This window comes from Biomphalaria glabrata, chromosome 1 (assembly GCF_947242115.1).
Source record: "Biomphalaria glabrata chromosome 1, xgBioGlab47.1, whole genome shotgun sequence".
NCBI lineage: Eukaryota > Metazoa > Mollusca > Gastropoda > Planorbidae > Biomphalaria > Biomphalaria glabrata.
This window is the reverse complement of record NC_074711.1, coordinates 67210953-67232364: the sequence shown is the minus strand read 5'-3', so window position 1 is coordinate 67232364 and position 21412 is coordinate 67210953. Positions and strand designations below refer to the sequence as shown.

General features: G+C 29.7%; 1 protein-coding gene across 3 annotated transcripts; it reads right to left on the bottom strand.

Moving 5' to 3' along the window:
- Positions 1-553: 553 nt before the first annotated feature.
- On the bottom strand, positions 554-21330 carry LOC106061307 (antiviral innate immune response receptor RIG-I-like). Of its 3 annotated transcripts, none has more exons than XM_056009713.1 (23): positions 21241-21330; positions 19627-19757; positions 18526-18675; positions 18229-18392; positions 17921-18089; positions 17642-17785; positions 16892-17023; positions 16348-16542; positions 14368-14733; positions 13812-13994; positions 13219-13395; positions 13016-13101; positions 12526-12783; positions 12155-12317; positions 11759-11857; positions 11489-11670; positions 10493-10631; positions 10132-10371; positions 7172-7339; positions 6319-6566; positions 4931-5013; positions 3962-4246; positions 554-3724 (listed from the first exon to the last, which is right to left on the bottom strand). In XM_056009713.1, the coding sequence occupies exons 2-23, from the start codon at positions 19730-19732 to the stop codon at positions 3334-3336; spliced, it is 4128 nt and encodes a 1375-aa protein (XP_055865688.1). In that variant the 5' UTR covers positions 19733-19757; positions 21241-21330; the 3' UTR covers positions 554-3333. The 3 variants fall into 3 exon arrangements, with proteins under 3 accessions (XP_055865688.1, XP_055865698.1, XP_055865707.1); XM_056009723.1 differs by lacking the exon at positions 21241-21330 and adding an exon at positions 21063-21096; XM_056009732.1 differs by lacking the exons at positions 19627-19757; positions 21241-21330 and having other exon boundaries at positions 18519-18659.
- Positions 21331-21412: the final 82 nt, after the last annotated feature.

The following is a 21412-nucleotide window of genomic DNA, read 5'->3' as shown; positions in this document are numbered from 1 at the left end:
TTATTTAAAAAACAGCTAATACTTAATAAAAAAAAAAAAAAAAAAAAAAAAAAAAATCTGATTCAGAAGAAAAAAAAACACACTAAAAACAAGAAAATGTCAGGCGAGCGATCACACGATGCCGAACTCACTATTTAAGAAGAGAAAAAGCGGTTCATTTTTATGTGCATTGACCTTTTTTTTTACTGAGCAACTACTAATGGAGGCAATCATTGAAGTAGCACATAAATATGGAGCAATCCAACCGAAAAATTTTTAGTTCAACAACCAACAAAGTATTGTAGATGTCAGTTTCAAAATATTGGCGTATATGATGATTTTTCAAAAGGCGACATTCAAACAGAAATACCATGACTGAGAAACGGGAACAAAAGTTATACTTTAAGAAAATACAAGTTGACAGTGCATAATTCATATGCCACTAAGAGTTTAAAAAATATCTCTAAATCATTTAACAAAGCCTTCCTATCTCTGCTTATCTATGGCGTCTCATGTGAAAAAGGATTTTAAAAATTAAATTAAGAACTTTTTGAGACAAATGAAAAAACGACACTTTCACAAAGAAGAATTTTATTAAATAGGAGATCATTATAGGCTTTTGCTTTTAATTAATGATACGTTTTCAAGTTTTAATCCATTAAAAAAAACAGTGTAATTTACTTATGGTTGCATTGTTGAAAAAAAACAACCTATATATTAATGGCAATGTCTTCGAATCCAAAGATTAAGTATGTGTGCAGAGATCAGATGTCTATGTAAACCCAGTAAAATGTAGATAAATTGTAATAAACAACTGACTTTTAAAATTTAATAGAAACTCATTTTATAGTTGTTAAACAATCAAATAACGTAGGTAATTATAAACTATATGTATTACAGCTCAACAAACAAACGAGAGAAAAAGATTTTATACAGAGGGGGGCGAAATGGTCTACACAGTAAGGTAAAAATTCAGGTTTCAATAATTTCAGCATGAATGTCAGAAATTATGGCTACAAACTATCAACATCATCAATTTACCTCAAGCCTCCACCCTATAAATGGGTTGCAGAACAAAGTGTTGACAATATTGTTTTGTTAGGCCAGAGGAGGGTGTGATACTGCAGAAAACGAAGTTATATAACTAATTCCCATTGTTATTGCTTTGCTAATATTCATATTTATTAAGTGAAAACTGATTGTTACAAAGATCTAGTTTAGTATAAATATGGCCTAACAGATGTTATTAAATGATTATCTAATTGTTGCTAGTTGAAGGGCCATTCATGGCTTCTGGAAGAAATCATTCTCTTTAGTTAAGAGTCTAAATGAATAGGGGCTATTGTGAATAGGGCATCATTAGTAGTAAATAGCACTTCTTAATATTTGGTTTAAAATAGTTTCAATTATATACTAACAAAATGCAATCTTTCTTTTTAAAACAAAAATAAATATGTTATGTAAATTGGTAAGTGGCTTATATAACAAAAAAAAACCCCACACATTTAGTAACATAAATATTTTTTATAACATTATTTGGAAAAATAACAAAACCGTTTGCATGAATGTTTAAAAAATTTTCATAAAAATTGCTTCCCTTACTTAATACAGCCTGTGATTTGTTTTACTATTAATAATAAAGTAGTAATAATTTTCAAATGGTGTATTTTTATGAAACAAAAAGGCAAGCATATTTACTTTTGAAAACAAAATGGTTTGCTTTTGAAGATAAAAGGTTGCTGTTGTACCAGTAATTTGCAAGCTGCTAAATATCTGTTCTAGTTTTTGAGATCTTAATGTGACAGATGGACAGACAGACCAAAGAAAACTAAAAACATTTTTTCCCCAAAATGAATAGCTACATAATTATATATTTTTTTAAGTTGGCTAAGGAACTTTTAAAATACATAGAGAAATCTAAAAAATGACATCTTTCATTATATCTTATACTATAATAGTACACTTTTGATACTACAGCAATATTTGTGTGAGGTCCTGTAAAAATAATTACAAGTCAAAACAAATAGTAGACTTTATTGTGCTTAAAAAAAAATAGAGAGTGGTTTTTGTGGTAAATAAAAAATAATAATACATACAATGGTGTGAACACATTTTCATGACATATCACATACATTGAAAAGTATTAACAATATTGCCACATATTAAAATCTAAGATGTTAATTTAGGTGATTAATGATGTCACTGCATAAGTTTTGATATATTTGTTTTAAAGCTGTTAATAACACTGGTTAAAATTTCCTGGATTTTCTAACCTGTTAATGGACAATAACTGTAGATATATTTTTAGGTGACATTTTCCTACCTATGTAACACCAAAAAAATATATGAGAACAATATTTTTTAAATAATACAATAACACAAATTAACACATATGCATATCAAAAAATGTATTTTATTTATGTCTTGCTTTAAAACAAAAAGATAATAATGGTTTACATTTATTTATTTTAAATTACTTTTTATTTTATTTACAGAAGTAATCAAAGAATACAGTTTTGCCAAATAAAAATAGAATAGCTGCTGTAGTTACAAGCCAAAAAAACTTTTTTTCATTTCATTGTTATGGTCGTTGCAGACAGTCAAAAACAAAGTATATGAAGGAGTACAATCACCATTCGATATTGTTGTCTTTACAGTCCACACTGCAAGCACTTAACAGCAGCACCTCAAACAATCAAAAACTATTTAGTTATAAGTACCAGAAATGGCACCCAACAGTGTCATCAAAATTGAAAAGATTAGATTGAAGACTTAAGTAATTTGTACAAATAATGCTAAGAGAGAGAAACATAGTTTATTCATGATTTTGGATCCCAAAAAAATATTTTCTGCACAACAGGTGTGGGGGGAAGGGGTTAGGGGAGTTTTGACCTTTCAATACTTGCCCAGACACCATATCACCTATAAAAAATATACACATGCTTGAATTCATATACAATTAAGAGTATTGTACTAGTTGTACATCTTGCTCTAATTAGAACAATGTACATAATATCTCATTTTGAAATTTGAGTAATCAAAAACAACAAATGGCAATGAAGGAGGGAGGTGTGGATTAAGTAACCTCTTAGTTAATGTTAAGTTCATGTTGATTGTTTCATCACAGTCTTCTCTGATGAGCCTAACGTAGAGCTCATTATTTATAGATTCATAAAATTACAGGATATAAATATCAAAATTTAAAAACATTTCACAACCACAATGCATTTCAAGCCACAATTTGTTTCTCTTCATTGAAGAGCTACTTAACTTTAAAATGAACTATATCACAAGGTCTGAATAGGAAACTTTACTTTTTTTTATTATTATTTGTTAGAACAATGAGCTTTTCAATCATTCTCCACTTTGTAATGAGTCTTCACTTCCACTCTCACTACAAGCCACACTTGATAGAGTTGGGCTCTTTTCAGTTTTTATTTCATCCTCCATTTTTGAAGTCAAGGAAGGAGATTTTCCTAATTCAGACTCTACTTTCTCTGCCAATGATCCAGTCACTGGTGTAGGTTTCAAAGACTGTATGTCACTGTGTGTAACAGAGTTCCTAACATCACCTGGACTTTCCTCTGGATGTGTTGTAATATCCCTTAATTCATCTTCAGTAGTTTTTTTACTCTGGACAATCAGAGGAATTCTGTTCTTTTTTATGTTATCATCATCATCACTAGAATCTTCATCATCCTCAGGGTCAACTGCATTGCTATCTTCAAGAGGTATATCAGCATATCTGTGAGACATTTTATAGTTGAATTAGTCACATTATAATGCATAGAATGTTAATTTGAAAAGGTAAATTGAAATGTATTATTATAAGATAATGTAAGATAATATTACTGTATTGGTTCATACAAATAGAAATTTAGTTTGACAACAATTTACAATAATTTTACTCTTAGTTTAAACATATAATCCTATCATTAAGGTTTGGCTTTAAAAACATTGTCATTTTACAGAAAAATCCTACTTTTTTATGTCATCATGGCTCAAATCTTCAACGAAATAGGGGACACTCTTCCACATTTTGTAGTGTTCCAGTTTCTCTTGACTGTTTTTGTAAAATCCAAAATTTTTTATTCCTATAGCAAAGTAATGAAGACCACCATATTTGACCATTGTGCCAAGTTTATGACCACAAATTACTCCTTCTCTAGGCTGCCCTCTACAGAACACTGGGCCAATTAGTTCCATCTCATCTATGAATTGTGACCTCATAGGAATACACTCCATAAATTGTCCTTTTAATATTTCTCTGATGGCAGAAAAGAAAAAAAATATTTTTGTTACATGTAAATTAATTAAGTTTGTGGTGATGGTTAAGGAACAGAATAATTTTTATAATTATTTTTAATTTGCAATAACTGCCAGTAAACTGAAACTGTTGCTGCTTTTTAAGAACCTACGCTAATGTACCTTTTTAAATATTCTTTTGTTTTACTGGGTTTTTCGGGATTTTTTTTTTTTCAAATTTAAACATTTTCATTCTATTTTCTACCTTTCAGCTTATGTAAAAATTACTAGTAAAGTTCTACTTAATTAAAATTGTCCTAATTTAATTTTCACCAGGATTTTTAATGGCAGATAGTGAATAGATAACGAAATCCTCACTCATATTATCAGCATCATTAAGTTTATTCTAGTGATAAAGGTTTTTGGAATCTAATACCCATAAAATAGATGTGTTCTATAAGTTCTTTTTTTTCATCTCAAAGTATATTAATAAGTGTAATAAATTGCAGATTATCAAATGAATTATTTAAGTTCTATTCAAATAAATAACTTTTGGTCTGTCTGGCTCACATCTAAACAAATATTAAGTTTGATAAACAATATGATTTCATTATTACCCCCATTGTGCTGAATGAAGGTGTAACAGCATTTAAGTTTTTAAAATAAATTAAGCACATATTTTATGGACATGTATGTAAAGACTTACCTGTCTATTGAAACTCTAAACTTGTCAAATATTAAGCGGATATTTTTTTTTTCTATGCTAATTTTTCGACACAGAGAGCAAACCTATTAAATAAAAATAAATAAAGAGTTTCATTTTTTTTTTAAATGTTGGAATGTGTGTGTTTGAGGTAAAACGTGATTTAAAATTTTTTTTTTTTTTTTTCGTTATGTGTAGAGGTTTAGAGCCATTGTAGCAAACCATCAAATCTAACTTAACCATTAATCTAAGCTGCACCAAATTTTTGAGGTTTTTAGATCCGATAAAAAAAAATGAAGATGTCAGTCTAAACAAAAAAGATTGGTTCTTGTGTCAAGGGGATAGCGAAACAAAATGATGAGGCAAGAGAAGAGGACTGAGAAACTTTGGACTCAAGCTAATTCTTTCATTATCCTAACTGACCATTCCTACCTAATAGCTACAAGATACATCTATTATCAGCATCATGGATGGATCAAGAGAATGAAAAAGTGAAGAGAGTGTCCTACAGATAAATACTTAAACAGCAAGGGAGTTTGTTGACTGAAAAATAAGGCATCAGAAACTCAGTGGCAATGTTAGTCCTGTATAAGTGGTGGCAGAAACACAAGACAGACAAATTTCAATGGGATTCAAAATGGCTTGGACCAAAGCATGGTTGATTAAACATGGTAGAACTTTTAATTGTCAATACAATTTAATGACGTAATAATACTTGTCATTTCAACCTCTTTTACCTTTAAGGTAGTTTGTATCTTTTATGAAAGTTGGAACAAGAAGATATATAAGCAATAAAATAAGAAATATCAGTAGTTTTTGAAGAATACAATTTATGAAAAGAAATTTGTGAAGGTTTGTTGTTGATAAAAAGAATGTATGTTGTTTCTCTAATGTAAATATTTTTTCAAAGATTATTTTTATAAACATGTTTGCCTGCAACAAAACATTCATCAAACTATCATTTCTGCATTTTTACAAGTTTTATTACATTATCATACTAATAGAATGAAAATGCAAGTCCACTTGTTAAAATGAGACTAATTTATGACGAAAGACAATGATATTTGCACATACTTGTACACAATCTATGCAAAAATCTTTTCAAGAATATTTTTGCTGAAAAATTTAAATTTAACAATTCTGAAAGAAATCAACTCAACTACACAAAGATTGGAACAATGAGACAAACTTTTTTTTTAAGGCCAGCATACAACTGAGCCAGAATCTACCTGACTGATATGATTAGACATTTGCAAGAAAAATTTTATCAGTGTCAATTAAAATCAAAGAATTACTATATGTTTGAACTTTGTTGACTTTGTCATTTAATTAATGAAAATATTGTTTACTAAAATCCATTTTTCAATTAATCAACAATTGTTTTCTCTTACCATTGTAAAATCGACATCTTTGAACTGTTTCTTTCTTCTGGCAGCTAAAGCTTCTTCAATCTCTGCTTCCTGAATAATCTCCAGTTGGTATTTTTTAATAAAAGCTTCTCTTTCTTCCAAACTCATATCATCAATTTTGACAAAAGATTTTTTCATTAGTTTTTCCTTTTCTCTGTTGACATATTCTTTTCTTAAAATATTGTCCATACCTAAAAGGTAAGCAACTCCACCACGCTTTCTGCTACGACCTGCATTTTTCAAAGAAAAAATTAATGAATCTACATTTATTTACTGCAAAACTATAACATTTCTGTACAGAACATATTAGCATCCTTCAAAGTTTTTAAATTGGTAGATAAATTGCATGCCATTTGCCACTATCTGGACCAGTAACTCATCAACTTTAGTTGTCTATTTTAGACACCTAATGTAATTGGAATGAGTGCTCACACTATTTGAACAGAAGATGTTTCTTTTTTTATAGTAATAAAGTGGCAAAATTTTTTGGTCATTTTTCATTCATTTTTTTTTTCAGTATTGAAGACAGAAATTCGCTTTGTTTAGTTATAAGAATGATTTATAATCAACATTTCCAAGGGATGCAAATACATGCAGTGGTATTACATTTTTACAATCATGTCTACGCCGTTTCTATATTTTCAATATTTTCTTTGAAAAAAAAAGCTTAAAATTGTAAAGATTATATTTATATACAAATTTGGACTCATTAAAACAGATTAGTTGTAAAGTAAGAATTAAAAGAAGCATTTTCAATATTAAATGAAGAAAAATATAAATTGCAGATAAAATTTAAAAAAATACTAAAATCTAAAAAATAGCTTAAATACAAAACCTTTTGTTTGTACTGTGGTAATCTCATTTCCCACATGATTATATTTAACAACCAGATTGCAATCTGGAATGTCTAGACCCTCTTCAGCCACTGAGGTTGCTACCAAAACCTTAATTGTCCCTGCACGAAACTCTCTGATAGTGTCCTCTTGTTGAACTTGAGACATACCTAAAGCAAAGATTTTGTTTACATTAAAAGAAGCCTGGTAGCAGGAAAAGAAATTATTATTAGAAAAAAATAGTACTTATTCAAACAAAAGCATAAAACAAAAATGCTATTTAACATTTATTAGATCAATGCTAGAATATGCATTCTTCGTTTGATATTTTTCATCTACAAAGATAAAGAAACTTGAACAGACCTCAACAAAAAAAAAGCCATGAGGTTTATTAAAATTAAGACTCATTTAATAAGAATAACATCGTTGTTAAAAACACTAAATTTAGAAACACTAAAAATAACACTTTAAACTCTAAACCATAATTTACAAACAAATCTTAAGTTTATAAAATACTCAGAAAAACACAACGGTCAAAAAGACTAAATTTAATATTTTTTACAACAAAAGAAAAACCTCTCCATATCAACTAATTCCGTAAAAATTCTTATTTCTGAGCATTTTAGCAAATTTGGTAACATCATCATTAATAAGAAAGCATTGGCAGCAGCTTGATGCAATTAAACTTGTAACTCTCAATTAGGCCTATTACTTTATCAAAAAAACTCTAATGAGCACTATATCTGAATGAAATTAAAATAAAAAAATATATATATATAGATTTTACATTGTAATTAAGCATTGATAGTAAAAAAAATAATTTTTGACCATTGATTTAACTGAAAAATGATAATCATGCATTTTACATAAATATTGATTATTGTTGTTAGGTAAAGAGACATATTTCATCAGACTCTCAATTGGACCAAAATCACCAAAATTGCAAAGAAAACCTAAACAGACCCCCAGCATGAAGTGTGAAAAATTTGCAGATCACAACTGGGTTAGCGTAGGCATGTGAAACACTGGACTCATCCTTTATCTTTGGTATTGAAAACATTGCTTTTTGTTAAGGTAATAGGAGATTGGTATATTTCGCAAGAAAATATAGTCCTGAAAACTAATTATTTGACCACAGGAGACTGAATGAGAAGCCTGAATGTTGTTTGGCTTGATGACTCCAGAGTATCATGCAGTCAGTGTGTCAAGTGGAATGTGTTGTTGTAACAGTATAAGACACTGGATTTTCCTCCAACAAACTTAGGAGATAAAAAAGAAAAACAAAAAATACTTTTTTTAAAATTACAATACCTCCTTAAACACCATGTAGAGCGATTTTTTGCTTGTAATAACTAATGAATGTTTGGAACATTTTTTACACAGCATAGTTTGTTCAAGATACAGATTTTTTAGTTCTCTAACCAAATTAAAATTATTTTATATTTATATTTTGAAAAACGGTCAAACTAGAGTTTTACCAGTGTGGCCAAGCCAATGAGCTAGTAATTCTTTTCCCAAAGATATACATCCACTGTCAAATTTCTAGGAAAATCATTAGAGCCATTTTCAAGAATCACATCCCAGCTTGTTTTAATTCAATAGAGCTATTGTAAAAAAAAAAAAAAGCTATACCCATACTTTGCTACATTGAGAAAGCTGGTACAGTGATTTTTGTTCAAACAAACTCTAAATGCTTTCAATTTTTTTTTTTATATTTTGACCAGAACACTTTTTTTTTTTTTTTAGCCACCCGAAGAACAGCTGGCATAAACCTCTCCTTCCCCCCCCCCCCCCCATGTTACACATTATGAGCCATGAATTTAGTAACCCATAAGGATGAATACCTTTTGGCCAATCAGTTGTTGATAAGGATAAAATATTTTTACTTTTCATCAGTTGTTAATAAGGATAAAATTTCTTTGCTTTTCTTTATCTAATGGAAATCCTTTTAAAAAAATCCTAAACACACACACATACACTCATATCATCGGTTAGTAAGTGCCTGAAGTATGGGTGACTAGCTCTAAACTGATCTAACCCTCAACTATAGCCAACCTTCAGTTGCAGCACTTAATTCAAAATACCATTGCCTCCTCCATTACCCCCTTTACACAAAAGCCTTCCCCACTCAATACACATGTAAATAATTCAACAACTCTTGACTAGTAAGTTCTAGATCTAGATTGAGCCCTTAAAAAATATTGCTTTGCTTTCTAAATGGGATGGACATCTATTATGTAATTTAGTACACACACATACACACTCATATAGATATGGATCAATATTTATAGTGCTATTCAGTGTTTTAAAAAAAAGGACATCAGTATTATTGCTGATAGTTTTATTGTTTATTTGGACCATGTAGGTTTACACCTTAAAAATGAATTGAAAAAAAGATAATGATATCAATGCTTAAAAATACATGACTAAAAATTGTATGCTGACTAAATCTTGGAACGAAACAATATAAAATGATTTGATAAAATTACCTATTGTGGTCAGTTCTAGTGCATCTTTGAAAATGAAATGTGCTTAGTTATTTCAAAGATATTCAAAGAACATAGTAAGGAAGAATTTAGAATACTATTATTTTGAAATAAAGTTTAAGAGGGGGAATAAATGAAGAGTAAGTAATTGAGGGTCTGCTTATTTAGAGAGATTTACTTTTGAAGATCTATTGATAAAGATTAAGACATAGTCTTAACAGATTTTCATCACCATTATCTAACTACTTATGAGTGAGGGCTTTTCTTCCAAAAAACCTTAACGAAATCCCTGTGGTTGTGCATTAACATAAAAAGCTTCCCAAACCTGTCAAAATTGAATTTAGGAAGTCTAGGATAGCTAAAAAGAATATGAGACAAAGTTTACTCTTCTTCATTAATAGGAATCCAAAGAAGCATACAAACTCAAGCAAAACTTGTGTAAATCTGAATACTAGCTTTTGTGATGAAATATTTACCTCCTTCCTCTGCTTTAGCATTGGTGCCTGTAAAAACAGAAGCATTTAACTCTTCTAATTCTGGAATACCACATCTCTTTAGCCATGATGATAAAGCTTCAGCCAGTGCTCTTGTTCTTACAAAGATAATACCTCGTGAATCACTTCCCTTTTTAACTATATTTATTAGAAGAATCTTTGCAAGTGTACTCAAGTTAGGATTACCCTCTTCGGATCTTTGTTTCACAAGGTCTATAAGATCTTTGAAAAAAAAAATACAAACTACTATTGGAATCAAATCATAAAAAACAAATTAATTATTCCAGAAACTCTACTGTTTAACATTTTTAAAAATAATTTTTTGTTTGTTTTTCAAACTTACCTTGAAAATATAAATAAAAGGTATCTTCATTTTCAGTTCTTTGTTTTTTGTTACTAAATTTTTCAAATCTTTTTTTCAAATAATCCATTACATCTCTCAACTCCACTAAGTCGTGAGATTCCAATGCAACATTGTAATTCTGAAATTTATTAAAGATTCAACATATTGACAATAATTTTTTAGAATTTCACAGATTTAGCATCACTACTGTAATGTTTGACTGCATATTTGGTCCTAAGAGCAGGTTTTAACAAAGTAAGTCAAAAAGAAAAAAATATTTCTAAAATGCTAAAGAAACTTGAATTTAAGACCTTGATCACTTGATATGTAAATAAGTCAAATTGGCTAGTATGAAAGAAAAATGTGTGGTTCATGGAAAGATTTTTTTTAATGCTATAAATAAAAGAATGACCAATGGTGCAAATCAGGGTAAATTCAAATTAGTCCTTTCATCCAGAAAAGCTCTATAATTGTCAATTAATTATACTAATAATTATGTCAATTAATTATACTAATAATTATTCAGCTTTTATTACATTTATTACTGTGATTTCAACATCTGGATTTTTATTGTCAACTGGTATAAGTTTAAAAGGATTTAACTGTCACTTGTGTATAACTTAATGAATCCACATGTGTTGCTGTTTTTCAGATACAAAAAAAAATAATAATAGAAAAAAAAACAACTGTTATGACCCTTTACTGTGTTCTACTTGTTTGGATTATTTTATTGAAGTTAGCTGTTACCTCAACATTATGGTAGGCAATTAAATTTAGTGCATAAATTTTGGAATTGTGTTTTTTGGTTTTTTTTTTTTTTTTTTAAATTTATTTCTTAGCAATGATTATTTAATTATAAAAGCAAGGATTAGGGATAGGTATGAAATAGAAAACTAGTTAATTGAACAGCATCCATAGAAAACACAGTCAAGGTTCCTAACAAAACTAACTCTCAAATAGAAAATAACACTATAATAGACAAATTGTAAAAGTTACCCAAAGATAATCAGCAATTATAATAAGTGTCCTAACAGGCTCCTTTGTTTCACGATATTTGTCATCTATGGGCACTGATTTAGCAGCACTCTTCAGGTCAACAGTCCATTTGCCATAATCCTGACTTTTTTTATTTCTTGGTGCATTTTTAACTAAATCTTTGATTTCTGTATCATTCAATTCTGACAAAGAATTTCACAGTTTTAATGAAAATACTAAATTAAAATCATCCTACATTATGTCAAAAAATATTTCAAGTACAACACATACCATTTGAAGCATATTCAGCATGTTTCTCCAGCTTTGACATGACAGACATTACTCTATTCAATGCATCATTAGCATCTCTTTCTTTCAGCTGAAAATCAACTGAAAAAAAAATGTACAAAGAATGCTTTCAACTTACTTTTGCTATAAGTATTTTTTTAAGAAACAAAAGTTAAATGCTCATTAGTAAAAAAAAAAAAGTATAATACAAAAGAAGATGAGAACAAAGAACACAAACTAGTAAAAGCCTAAAAACAGAAACAGCATACAGACTAGTGATGAGGGCAATAACTGGAATCTCGAAATCTGTTACATTTTTCAAAAGAATATTTGATGTCATGAGTATCCTATTTGTTGTATCCCTCAAATAGTTTCCTTCATGTTAATAAAACTTCTTACATTCTTGTGGTATAGGAACAAGCCTGATAAGCTCTTCTATATTTTTCTTGACAGTGGATAAGTAAGGAGCATCCAGATTGCCACATATTTTTAAAATGTTGTCTGATGCTTCTGTTACATTCCTGGCTCTGTCAATTCCAATGGTTGCTGATAAGCCAACAATCTGAAATGACAAAGACATGAATCATATCATTGAAATTTTCATTTTTCTTCACTGTAATACAACAAACCTAATGAATAGTAAATGATTCTCTCATACTTAATTCCATACTGTTTATTGTGTAAAATGTATCCATATTCCTAGCTATTTCACCAGCTGGCTGACCAGATCAGGCTTTGGTCGTAACATCTATTAAGATAAAATGAGAAACCTGAGGTAGATTAGACCGCATTTTCTCGCTGCCTTTAAACTTGGTCTTTAAATACATGAACATCACAAGGTTGTAAGGTTCATCTTTTCTAGTATGATGACATTCATCAAAGATCAGTAAGGAGAAGTTGCGCAAGCGTACAGATTTGCTTCTCAAGTGATTGACCAGAATCATTGGTGTCAGGACAACTACGTCATTTCTTTTAACAAAAGTTTTGAGTTCCAAGCTGTCTTGACTTTGGCCTGTGATGTGTGTAACCTAAAAATGTTTAAAAAAAAAGAACTCATATCTATTTTAATTTTTTTGACCACTAATAAACAACTAGCTAGCTAACTTTCTATTTGGTCTGTTTAAGGATTAACTCATCAATATGATGTTTTGATAGTATGTCCCAGGCTAATACCCTATGAGCTTGTAAAAGCTTCCCAACAAGGCATAATAAATTACTATACTTATTTATGTACTAGTAGAAGTAGAAAATAAATCTTACAGAATAATTAGATAATGCTTTGCTCAAAACTTTGTACTGCTGCATTGTTAAAGGTATTGTTCTGGTCAGGAAGGCAACAGTTTTTCCTAATAAAAAATGACAAAAGTATTTTGTAAACAAATATATTTGATAAATATTAAAATAAATAATATAAACATAATACAATTTTAACAGCAAAATTATTGTAACTTAAAAATACATACTTTTATCTTTTTTGAGATGTTCCAGTATAATATGCGTAGCTACTCTAGTTTTTCCTGATCCAGTAGGTGCACAAATAACTGTGTTGAAACCTTGGACAGCATAAGTTGCAAGCTCTAGCTGATACTGGCGTAGGTTCAGTGGAGGAGCTTCAGAATCTGCTATCAATTTTTTTACACCTGCATAAAATTGTTGCAAATTTTGTTATTTTAAATCCATATTTTGGCAGAAATAACTGTTTTGTAAAGGATATTAGCAATGATATGTTTTGTTATTGAAGTTTATAATAGAGACTAAGAGTATAAAATAAGACTTGAAAGAATGAGAAATAATCTGTGAAGTACAGCAATAGGTTGCATAGTAGAGCAGTAGGTTGTACTGTCGAGCAAAAGATTTTACAGCTGCACTGATGATAAAAAATATAAGATAATTTTTTAAATTGTACATTAGACATTTGATTAATTGGGAATGTATGAAAACTGTTTCCAAACTGAAAATAGAATATATTGATCTGTAGCTTAATTGACATGCAAGCGATTAAAAACTGCAACTTAAGTTTTTATGATAATGTCAATATCTGATAAAAGCTTTTAACCTAAATTTAAGGTTTCACTATCATCCAAATCATTTTCACTGTCAGAATTATGTGCATCATGGATATGAGTTGGTTTGTTGTCATGTTCTTCAACTTTCAGTAAATTCTCATCAATTACTCCATTTTTCAACAATGAGTTTACTTCAGGTGAATTTCTCTCTTCTACAGTTATCTCTCTTTTACCTAAATAAAATAATTCAAATACAACATTCTTAATATATACATTTAAAAAATGAAATTAAATATTTTTTTAAACATAGCTAAATTTATTTAAACTAATTTTATGAACTCACAAATATAATTGAATGTATTGTGTGTTGACAAGAGATAATATTGGCTCTCTTGGAAACAATATTAATGTAATGAAAGAATAGTTTAATTATTATTATTTTGCATAATTAGGGTCCATAAAATACTTCATTTATAGATATGTAATTATCATTTATTTACCTATACTTCAAACATTTTACACATTTATTTTTCTTTTCTGAAGTTTTCATATTGTAAATGTTATTATTATAGAACTGGGATAGAGAAATAATTAGGCAAAACCAACCTGAGAGATTACTTTTGGTGTCTGTGTAATCCCAAGATAATTCAGCAAGTGATGAAAAGCCACTTGATGCTATACTTGCAGGGCCTACAACTCTCTTGGGCTTATAGTCATCTGATATTGGATGAGGTACAGAAATACCAATTTTTTGCATTCCAGTTTCTAAGTTTTTTATTGTAGATTTATTCTTAGTGATGTCTTCATCAGTAGCAACAGAAGTTATTGAAGGATAGGAAGATTCAGTGCTGGTGGTATGATTTACATTTGCACAATAATTCTCATTTTCAATATTGCTAGTAGAAGCTGTAGATTCAACAGAAGGCAAAGTTTCCCCAGCAGATGAAATGTTGATAACACCTAATTGAGAACCTGATAACAGACAAGAAAAACATGATCATGCTTATAAAAAAAAAATTTAATAAATAAATGTTCAAAACCTGTATTGGAATAGTCTAAAACATCCATGTTTGTTGTACAACCTTTACTGTACTCTTTATCTCCGTAATGGAATGAAGTGCAAGCAGGGAATCTAACCTTAATTGGAAATGACTACACAATAAAAGCTTTTTTCTGTGAGCTCAAAAAAAGAAAAATTGCAACTGAAGCACTCATTGAAAGTACTTCAAATTCAAACTCTTGACATTAGTTTACTTTTACTGAGAACACTTAGAAGCACCTGGTTTCTAAAAGGGACAGAAAGAGAACTCTTACAAAGACCATATGGAGGCAATTATTTCTGGTGAGTTAAAAGGAGAAATTGTTACATTGGCTACATCTGCATCTGATGAGCAAAACATGTAGGCCTTAGCTTGTATTTAATTAACACAGTTTTAACAGCTTAACAACCTGACCACCGCGATTCATAAAAAAAAAAAACGCAAGCTTTCTATCAAACCTTTGAATTTTATATTGGACATTTCCCAAAAAGCCGCATTCTATTTATAAAGTATAAATAGAAGTAGCATTTCCTGTATTGTTAAAGAAATCAACTATAAAACAAATTACCCTTACTCAATTCTTCTTCCTTTTTATCAGATACCAAGAAAAACAAGATTACAAACTCAGAGACGGACCCTTTGCAGTACAATCTGTCTGGTGCGCAAAGAAAGTAAAAAAAGCAGATTTCAATCTTTTCAGCACATATATCAGAAGCTATTTAGTACAAACAACCACCACAATCCAACCATCCCCGGCTGACATTATTATTATTATAAATGGTTTAGTGTAATCCTAGCCTTACTGACATGGTTAAATAAATGATCTAATTGATGCTATACCTATAGACCAAGAAGTAGATCAGTGTTTCCCAAATTGTGTTACACAGAACCCTAGTATTCCTCGAGGCCTGAATAGGTGTTCCACTAACTACTGGAATAATTAACTTGTAGGCCACCACATAGATTAACCTCTCTAAAAAATAAGCAAAGTGTTCTGCTATATACTCAGAATGAGCAAAGTGTTCTGCTATATACTCAGAATGAGCAAAGTGTTCTGTTAAGGAAAAAAGTGTATAAAACACTGAAATAGTTAATGGTCAATCTCTCTTTCATAGTCTCTGAAAGAGGTCCTTTGTAATTGTCATAAAAATTGAGTCAGCAACTCTTGGAACTCTAATCCCAGATATGTTCCCTATTAATAGTAAAGTTTTTAAAATGGTGTATTTTCTTTAAAAAAGGCTTTCATACTTCATTTTAAAGCAAAATGGTTCATTTTTAGATGATTATAAGTAGCTATTGCACCAGAACTTTGAAAGCTGCAAAATACTATGAAAGTGGATTTTTAATATCTTTTTCAGTTCTTAAAATATATAAAGTGACAGATGGGCAGACGAATGGCAACACAAAACTAAAAGCTTTTCACCTTTTGGGGCCTCTAATATGACAAAGTTTCCTAATGATCCTTCAGGGAGGGAGGCCAAAGTAAATCCACTCTTTTTCAATAATAAAATAAAATTCTTTAAATGAAGTTAAATTTTCAACCTACCATATTCTTCTGGCAAAGCGTTGCCAGCTACTGTACTAGTAGTATCTGCCTGATTGATACTGGAAATTGAAGAATGTGTAGATGCAGCATTTTTGGTGTGATCTAAAGTATCAGAACTATTGCTCTCATTAGTATTGCTTGTGGAGGAGGACGATTCATTAATTGTCGATGCATTGAGAACTTTTAACTGTGAATCTGGTAAAAAAATTATAAAACTGTTAGGTCTTAATATAATGGGTGTCTGAAAGGTTGTTGTGCCAAAAGCAATGTTGAAGTAAGTTTTTTGTTTTATTGGTAGACACTCCCTCTTTGTGAAAAAATAACACTCTAGAGCTACCCAACAGTAAAAACAAACACACATGGCTCACATGACTGATAGTTCAAGCCTACTTTTTTTTTTCAGATACTATTCAGCAATTTTTCAGACATCTGTTATAAACTTTGTAAGTAAAAAAAAAAAAGTGAGATAATTTATTAAATTTTCAACCATCATATTTATCTGACATAACAGTTTCAGTTATAATATTATTTGTCTAATTGATACCAGAGATTGAAGGCTGTGTAGGTGCATCCTTCTCTGAGTGATCTAAGATAGAACTATTTCTCTCTTTAGTATTGCATGTCAATGAGGAAGACTCACTAATTGTTGATGCATTGAGAGCTTTTAGCTGTAAGTCTGGAAAAAATTATAAATGAAAATAGTTAAGTCTTAATGAAAATCATTTTAATTTTTAATATAATCTTAGTAAGTAAAAAAAATTAGTGATATGTTACTGTCACAACGTGTGTTGTGGTGCCGGGGATTTCACTTGAATTAAAATAGTTGAATAAATGACAACCTAGTATTCACAATAAAAGATTCTTTGTTAAAACACAACTCTGGAACTTTATTTAAATATAAAACGTAAGTACAGCTTATGTACAAGTTACAGATCAACAAGCACAAATAACATTATAAAGGCTTTAAATCAGAGCTCTTAGAAAACGCGACTGTCTACCAGGAAATTCTTTTATCGACTGGCGTTCTTTCTACTCTCGTCAATTCTCTGGCGCTAAAATGTCTTTATTTATTTTCAAATCAACCAATAGATTTGCAACATCGTAATTACGTCTCGGGTAAAACCTGAGGCGCTGTCAAGGATCTAGATTTGTGGGGTAATTCCTGAGGCTCAGTCAAGGGTTTATATTTCTATTTACACATAAGCTTTTAAATGTGAAATATACAAATAAATCTATAATGGCATCTGTGACAGTTACATTAAATTTTCAACACAGTTATCTGACATAACATTACCAATATCTGCCTGATTGATACCAGAGATTGAAGAATCTGCAGCATTCTTGGTGCCATTTAAAGTATCAGAACTATTGCTCTCTTTAGTATTGCATGTGGAGGAGGAAGATTCACTAATTGTTGATGCGTTGAGAGCTTGTAATTCTGAAACAAATATTTATATGAATTTAGTAAGGTCTTATTGAAAAATTTTTATTTTTTAAATATAAACTTAGTAAGTAAAAAAAATACAACTGACATAAAGTCTCCATTTACTTCCCATAGATTTTTTTTTCTTACCTATAGTATTTTTTTCCTCATTGTACAAAGCCAGAATTTCTGGTTTTCTGGTTGCTATAATGTCAATAAAGTGAAAGGGCCAATCTGGCTTTCGTGCTCTAACTGAATTGAATAACTGTAAGCAGTACACATAATCACTTTTTTCCTTTTCACTATTTGTTAACTTTTGCTGTAAAAAGAAGAAAAGGGAGAGATAAACAAATGTATAAGTGTGTGTTTTAATAATAATAACTTCTACATATATTATATAAAATGGATTTGGTATAATGAAAAACAGCATTAATGTTTTTTAAAACACAATTTTGTACCTTTAAAAGAAGATTTAAGGCCATCATTTTATCAAAGATGTAATCTAAATCTTCTCTGTTGAGAGCTTGTATCAAAGTACCACCAATCATATTAAAAACATCAGGAAAGTATTCATAAAAAGGTCTTTGTAAACCATTTCCTCTGTGTGTGCTTCCAATTACCACTACGTAGAAATTAAATGCCAATTCTTAGTTGAAGGTTACAAGATATTGTGGACAGCATTAAAATCTATATTTCTATGAAATGTGGGAAATCAAATTTTTTAAATATCTTTTGAGTTAAACAATACATTTTACTTGATTCTTTTAAATTCTCCTTCAATGATGAAACAAAGAGCTCAACCAGCTGAGTACTTTCATTGTTATCAAGAAGCCACTCTAAAAACAGCTGCACCAATTGTTCTCTATCATCCTCAGTTTGATCAAAATCTTTTGCTTTTAGTTTTCCTGGTACAAGAAAAGGATTAAATTCTGCTAATTTATTTTTAGACCATTTCATTTAGTAGTTGGGGAGATAGCATTATTTCTGATTAGACTGAACTTTGGGTTTATAATTATAAATCACCACTGAAATATAAAGATCTAAAGTTATATAGACAAAAAAGCCATTTTCTTTTGTTTTCATTTGCATTAGGAAACCAAGGCTTCTTTAAAATAAAACCTTTTAAGGGTCTATAAAAAGAAAGTGAAAACAATCCAGCAAAAATGTCTTTTTTTTTAAAGACAAAAAGTAGACATTTTCCATAAATTATGTAAATATATAAATTATAACTATAATGATTTTCTTTTTTTTTTTCTTCTTCTTCTTCTAGACAGCTTTTTGCTGCTGAGCTGTTAGCTCTTTTGCAGACTGTGCCAAGGAAAAATAATGTGCTGTTCTCTTCAGCATCACCGTACATGGTGTTGGTTATGTTGGGCTGTAGTTTTTTTAAAAATCCCAGTGCTTTATTTGTTAAATTATATGCTGAACTGCTGTGGAATAAGTAGATAATGGACCTGAAAAACTAGGGGCTTTCGATGGGAATTTTTACCGAAAACACTTAGTCTTGACAGACACAGACATCCTAATAATTCACACTAATTATCTAAACTCACAACTTCTTATTTATTTAACATCTCCCGATCTAATGCTCTGCTTGCAACTGTAAATTTTGCTTTACTTACAAAAAAAAAAATGCTTATTTGATTTAAATTTTATACCTACAAATTATACTCTTTCTGGAAATGGTGATATTTAAAAAAAAATACTCAAAATAATTTTGCTTTAACACATGTTAAATGTTTGTTTGTTTTTTAAATATAGTTTTCAGTTTTCTCCTTTTTTAGCACATCAACACACCTTCTTATATTTTTTCAACAACCTAATAGATCTAGATATGATTATTATATATAGCTTACCAAGGGCAATAAATTTTTCAAGGATTACTTTTGGCTGTAAATATTTCAAAAATGTTTCTTTCAGGGCCTCTATGACAGCTCCTTTACAGTGCTCCATTTCAGCCATATCTTACAGTAGGACTCCTTATAATCTAAGGAAATGTAAATATATTTTTATAGAGAGGTTGTTCACATAAATGATCAGTTTACTGAGTAAATGTCAAAAGAGTGATAAAAAATTAGTGTAATAAATTATATATTAATATGAGCTATTCAATTGCTAGTTGTAACCAAAATATTTCTTTGAAAATATCTTTAGTTGTCTTATACATTTATATTGTTATTACAGGCAAATCAAGCAGCAACATATTATGTTGTTGCAACTGGAAAATTGTTTAGCCTTGATCTATATCAAGGTTAATATAAAAAGCAAACATTGATTTTTTTTTTAATTTTAAGTAAGGTCAACAAATTTAAGGGTTATTTTAAGGGTTAATATAATTTTATTTTAGTTATATTAAACTACACAAAATTGTTTTTTTTTTTTTGTTTGGAGTGTGTCTAAATAATGCGGAAACGAAGCGAAATTGCAGGCAAATCAATGTGGCAGTTGATGAGATCTCTTGATCAATCAGTCAGTCATTGGTATTTTTCAATTATAATAAAGATTTTTAATATTAAGCTGAACAGTGAAGTTCAATTTATAGTGTATGGTAATAGTAGATATTATACCACCCATGCCAGATAAGGCATCAAAAGGTTCTTTCAGTGGTCCAATAGTAGTCTATATTGATGGACCACCAAAAGAACCTGATTCTGATTGATAATGGGCGCTATTATGGCTATAATATCTACTATTATACCTTGTATACCTATATAGTATATATAATATATATATATTAGGCTAGATCTATATATTAAATAGAAAAAATTATGTAAATCGAACAAATCTATCTAGGCCCTATATAGTCTATGTTTGTTGGTTTCATCGTGTCATCTAGACTTTAATGTAGAGATCTAGAATCTAGATCTATATATATATTATAATTAGATCTATATTAATATAGCCTATATTTATATTTAAATATTAGATCTAGTCAATTTAGTCATGCAAGTCGAAGGTTTTCCTGGCTGATTCATATGCAGCCCACCTTCCATTCTCAAAGTCTAATATACAGTACTAATAGTAACTAATACTAAAAGAAAAACTTGGACTTGATTAGTAGGCTAGAGAGTAGAGTTAGTCTCAGTTAGTGATCTCTTAATCAAGTTAATCCAGCCTTTATCCTTTATTCTAGGTCTAGAATAGTCTAGATTAGGCGTACGTAGAATCTATACTCTATATTATAGTTATAGTAATCAATCTAGAACTTTCTAAATTCTAGTCTAAGTCTAAGTCGACTAAGTCTAGCCAGTCTAGGTATTTTAGGTAAGTCTAGACTCTAGTTACTCTTAACTCTAGTCTAGAACACACAATCGTGACAATCAAATGCCACATACTAGTGACATACAAAAAGCATTGGATCTAATCATCTATAGATCTATATTCTATATAATCTATCTACTTAAACTAAAAGTAAAACAATTATTTTGGTTAGATAAGAATTTTCCAAAAATTGACGTCTACGGACATACCTCATAGTCATAATCTAGAGTCTAGATCTAGAAATCTAGATTAGTCGAGTCTAAAATATTGTTACTAGTTATAGAGTCTAGAGTCTAGAGATAGTAGGCCTATAAATAAACTATTACCTAAGAAATAGTGGAAATTTCCGATTTGGTTTCGCTATTACAATGCTTTTCCAAG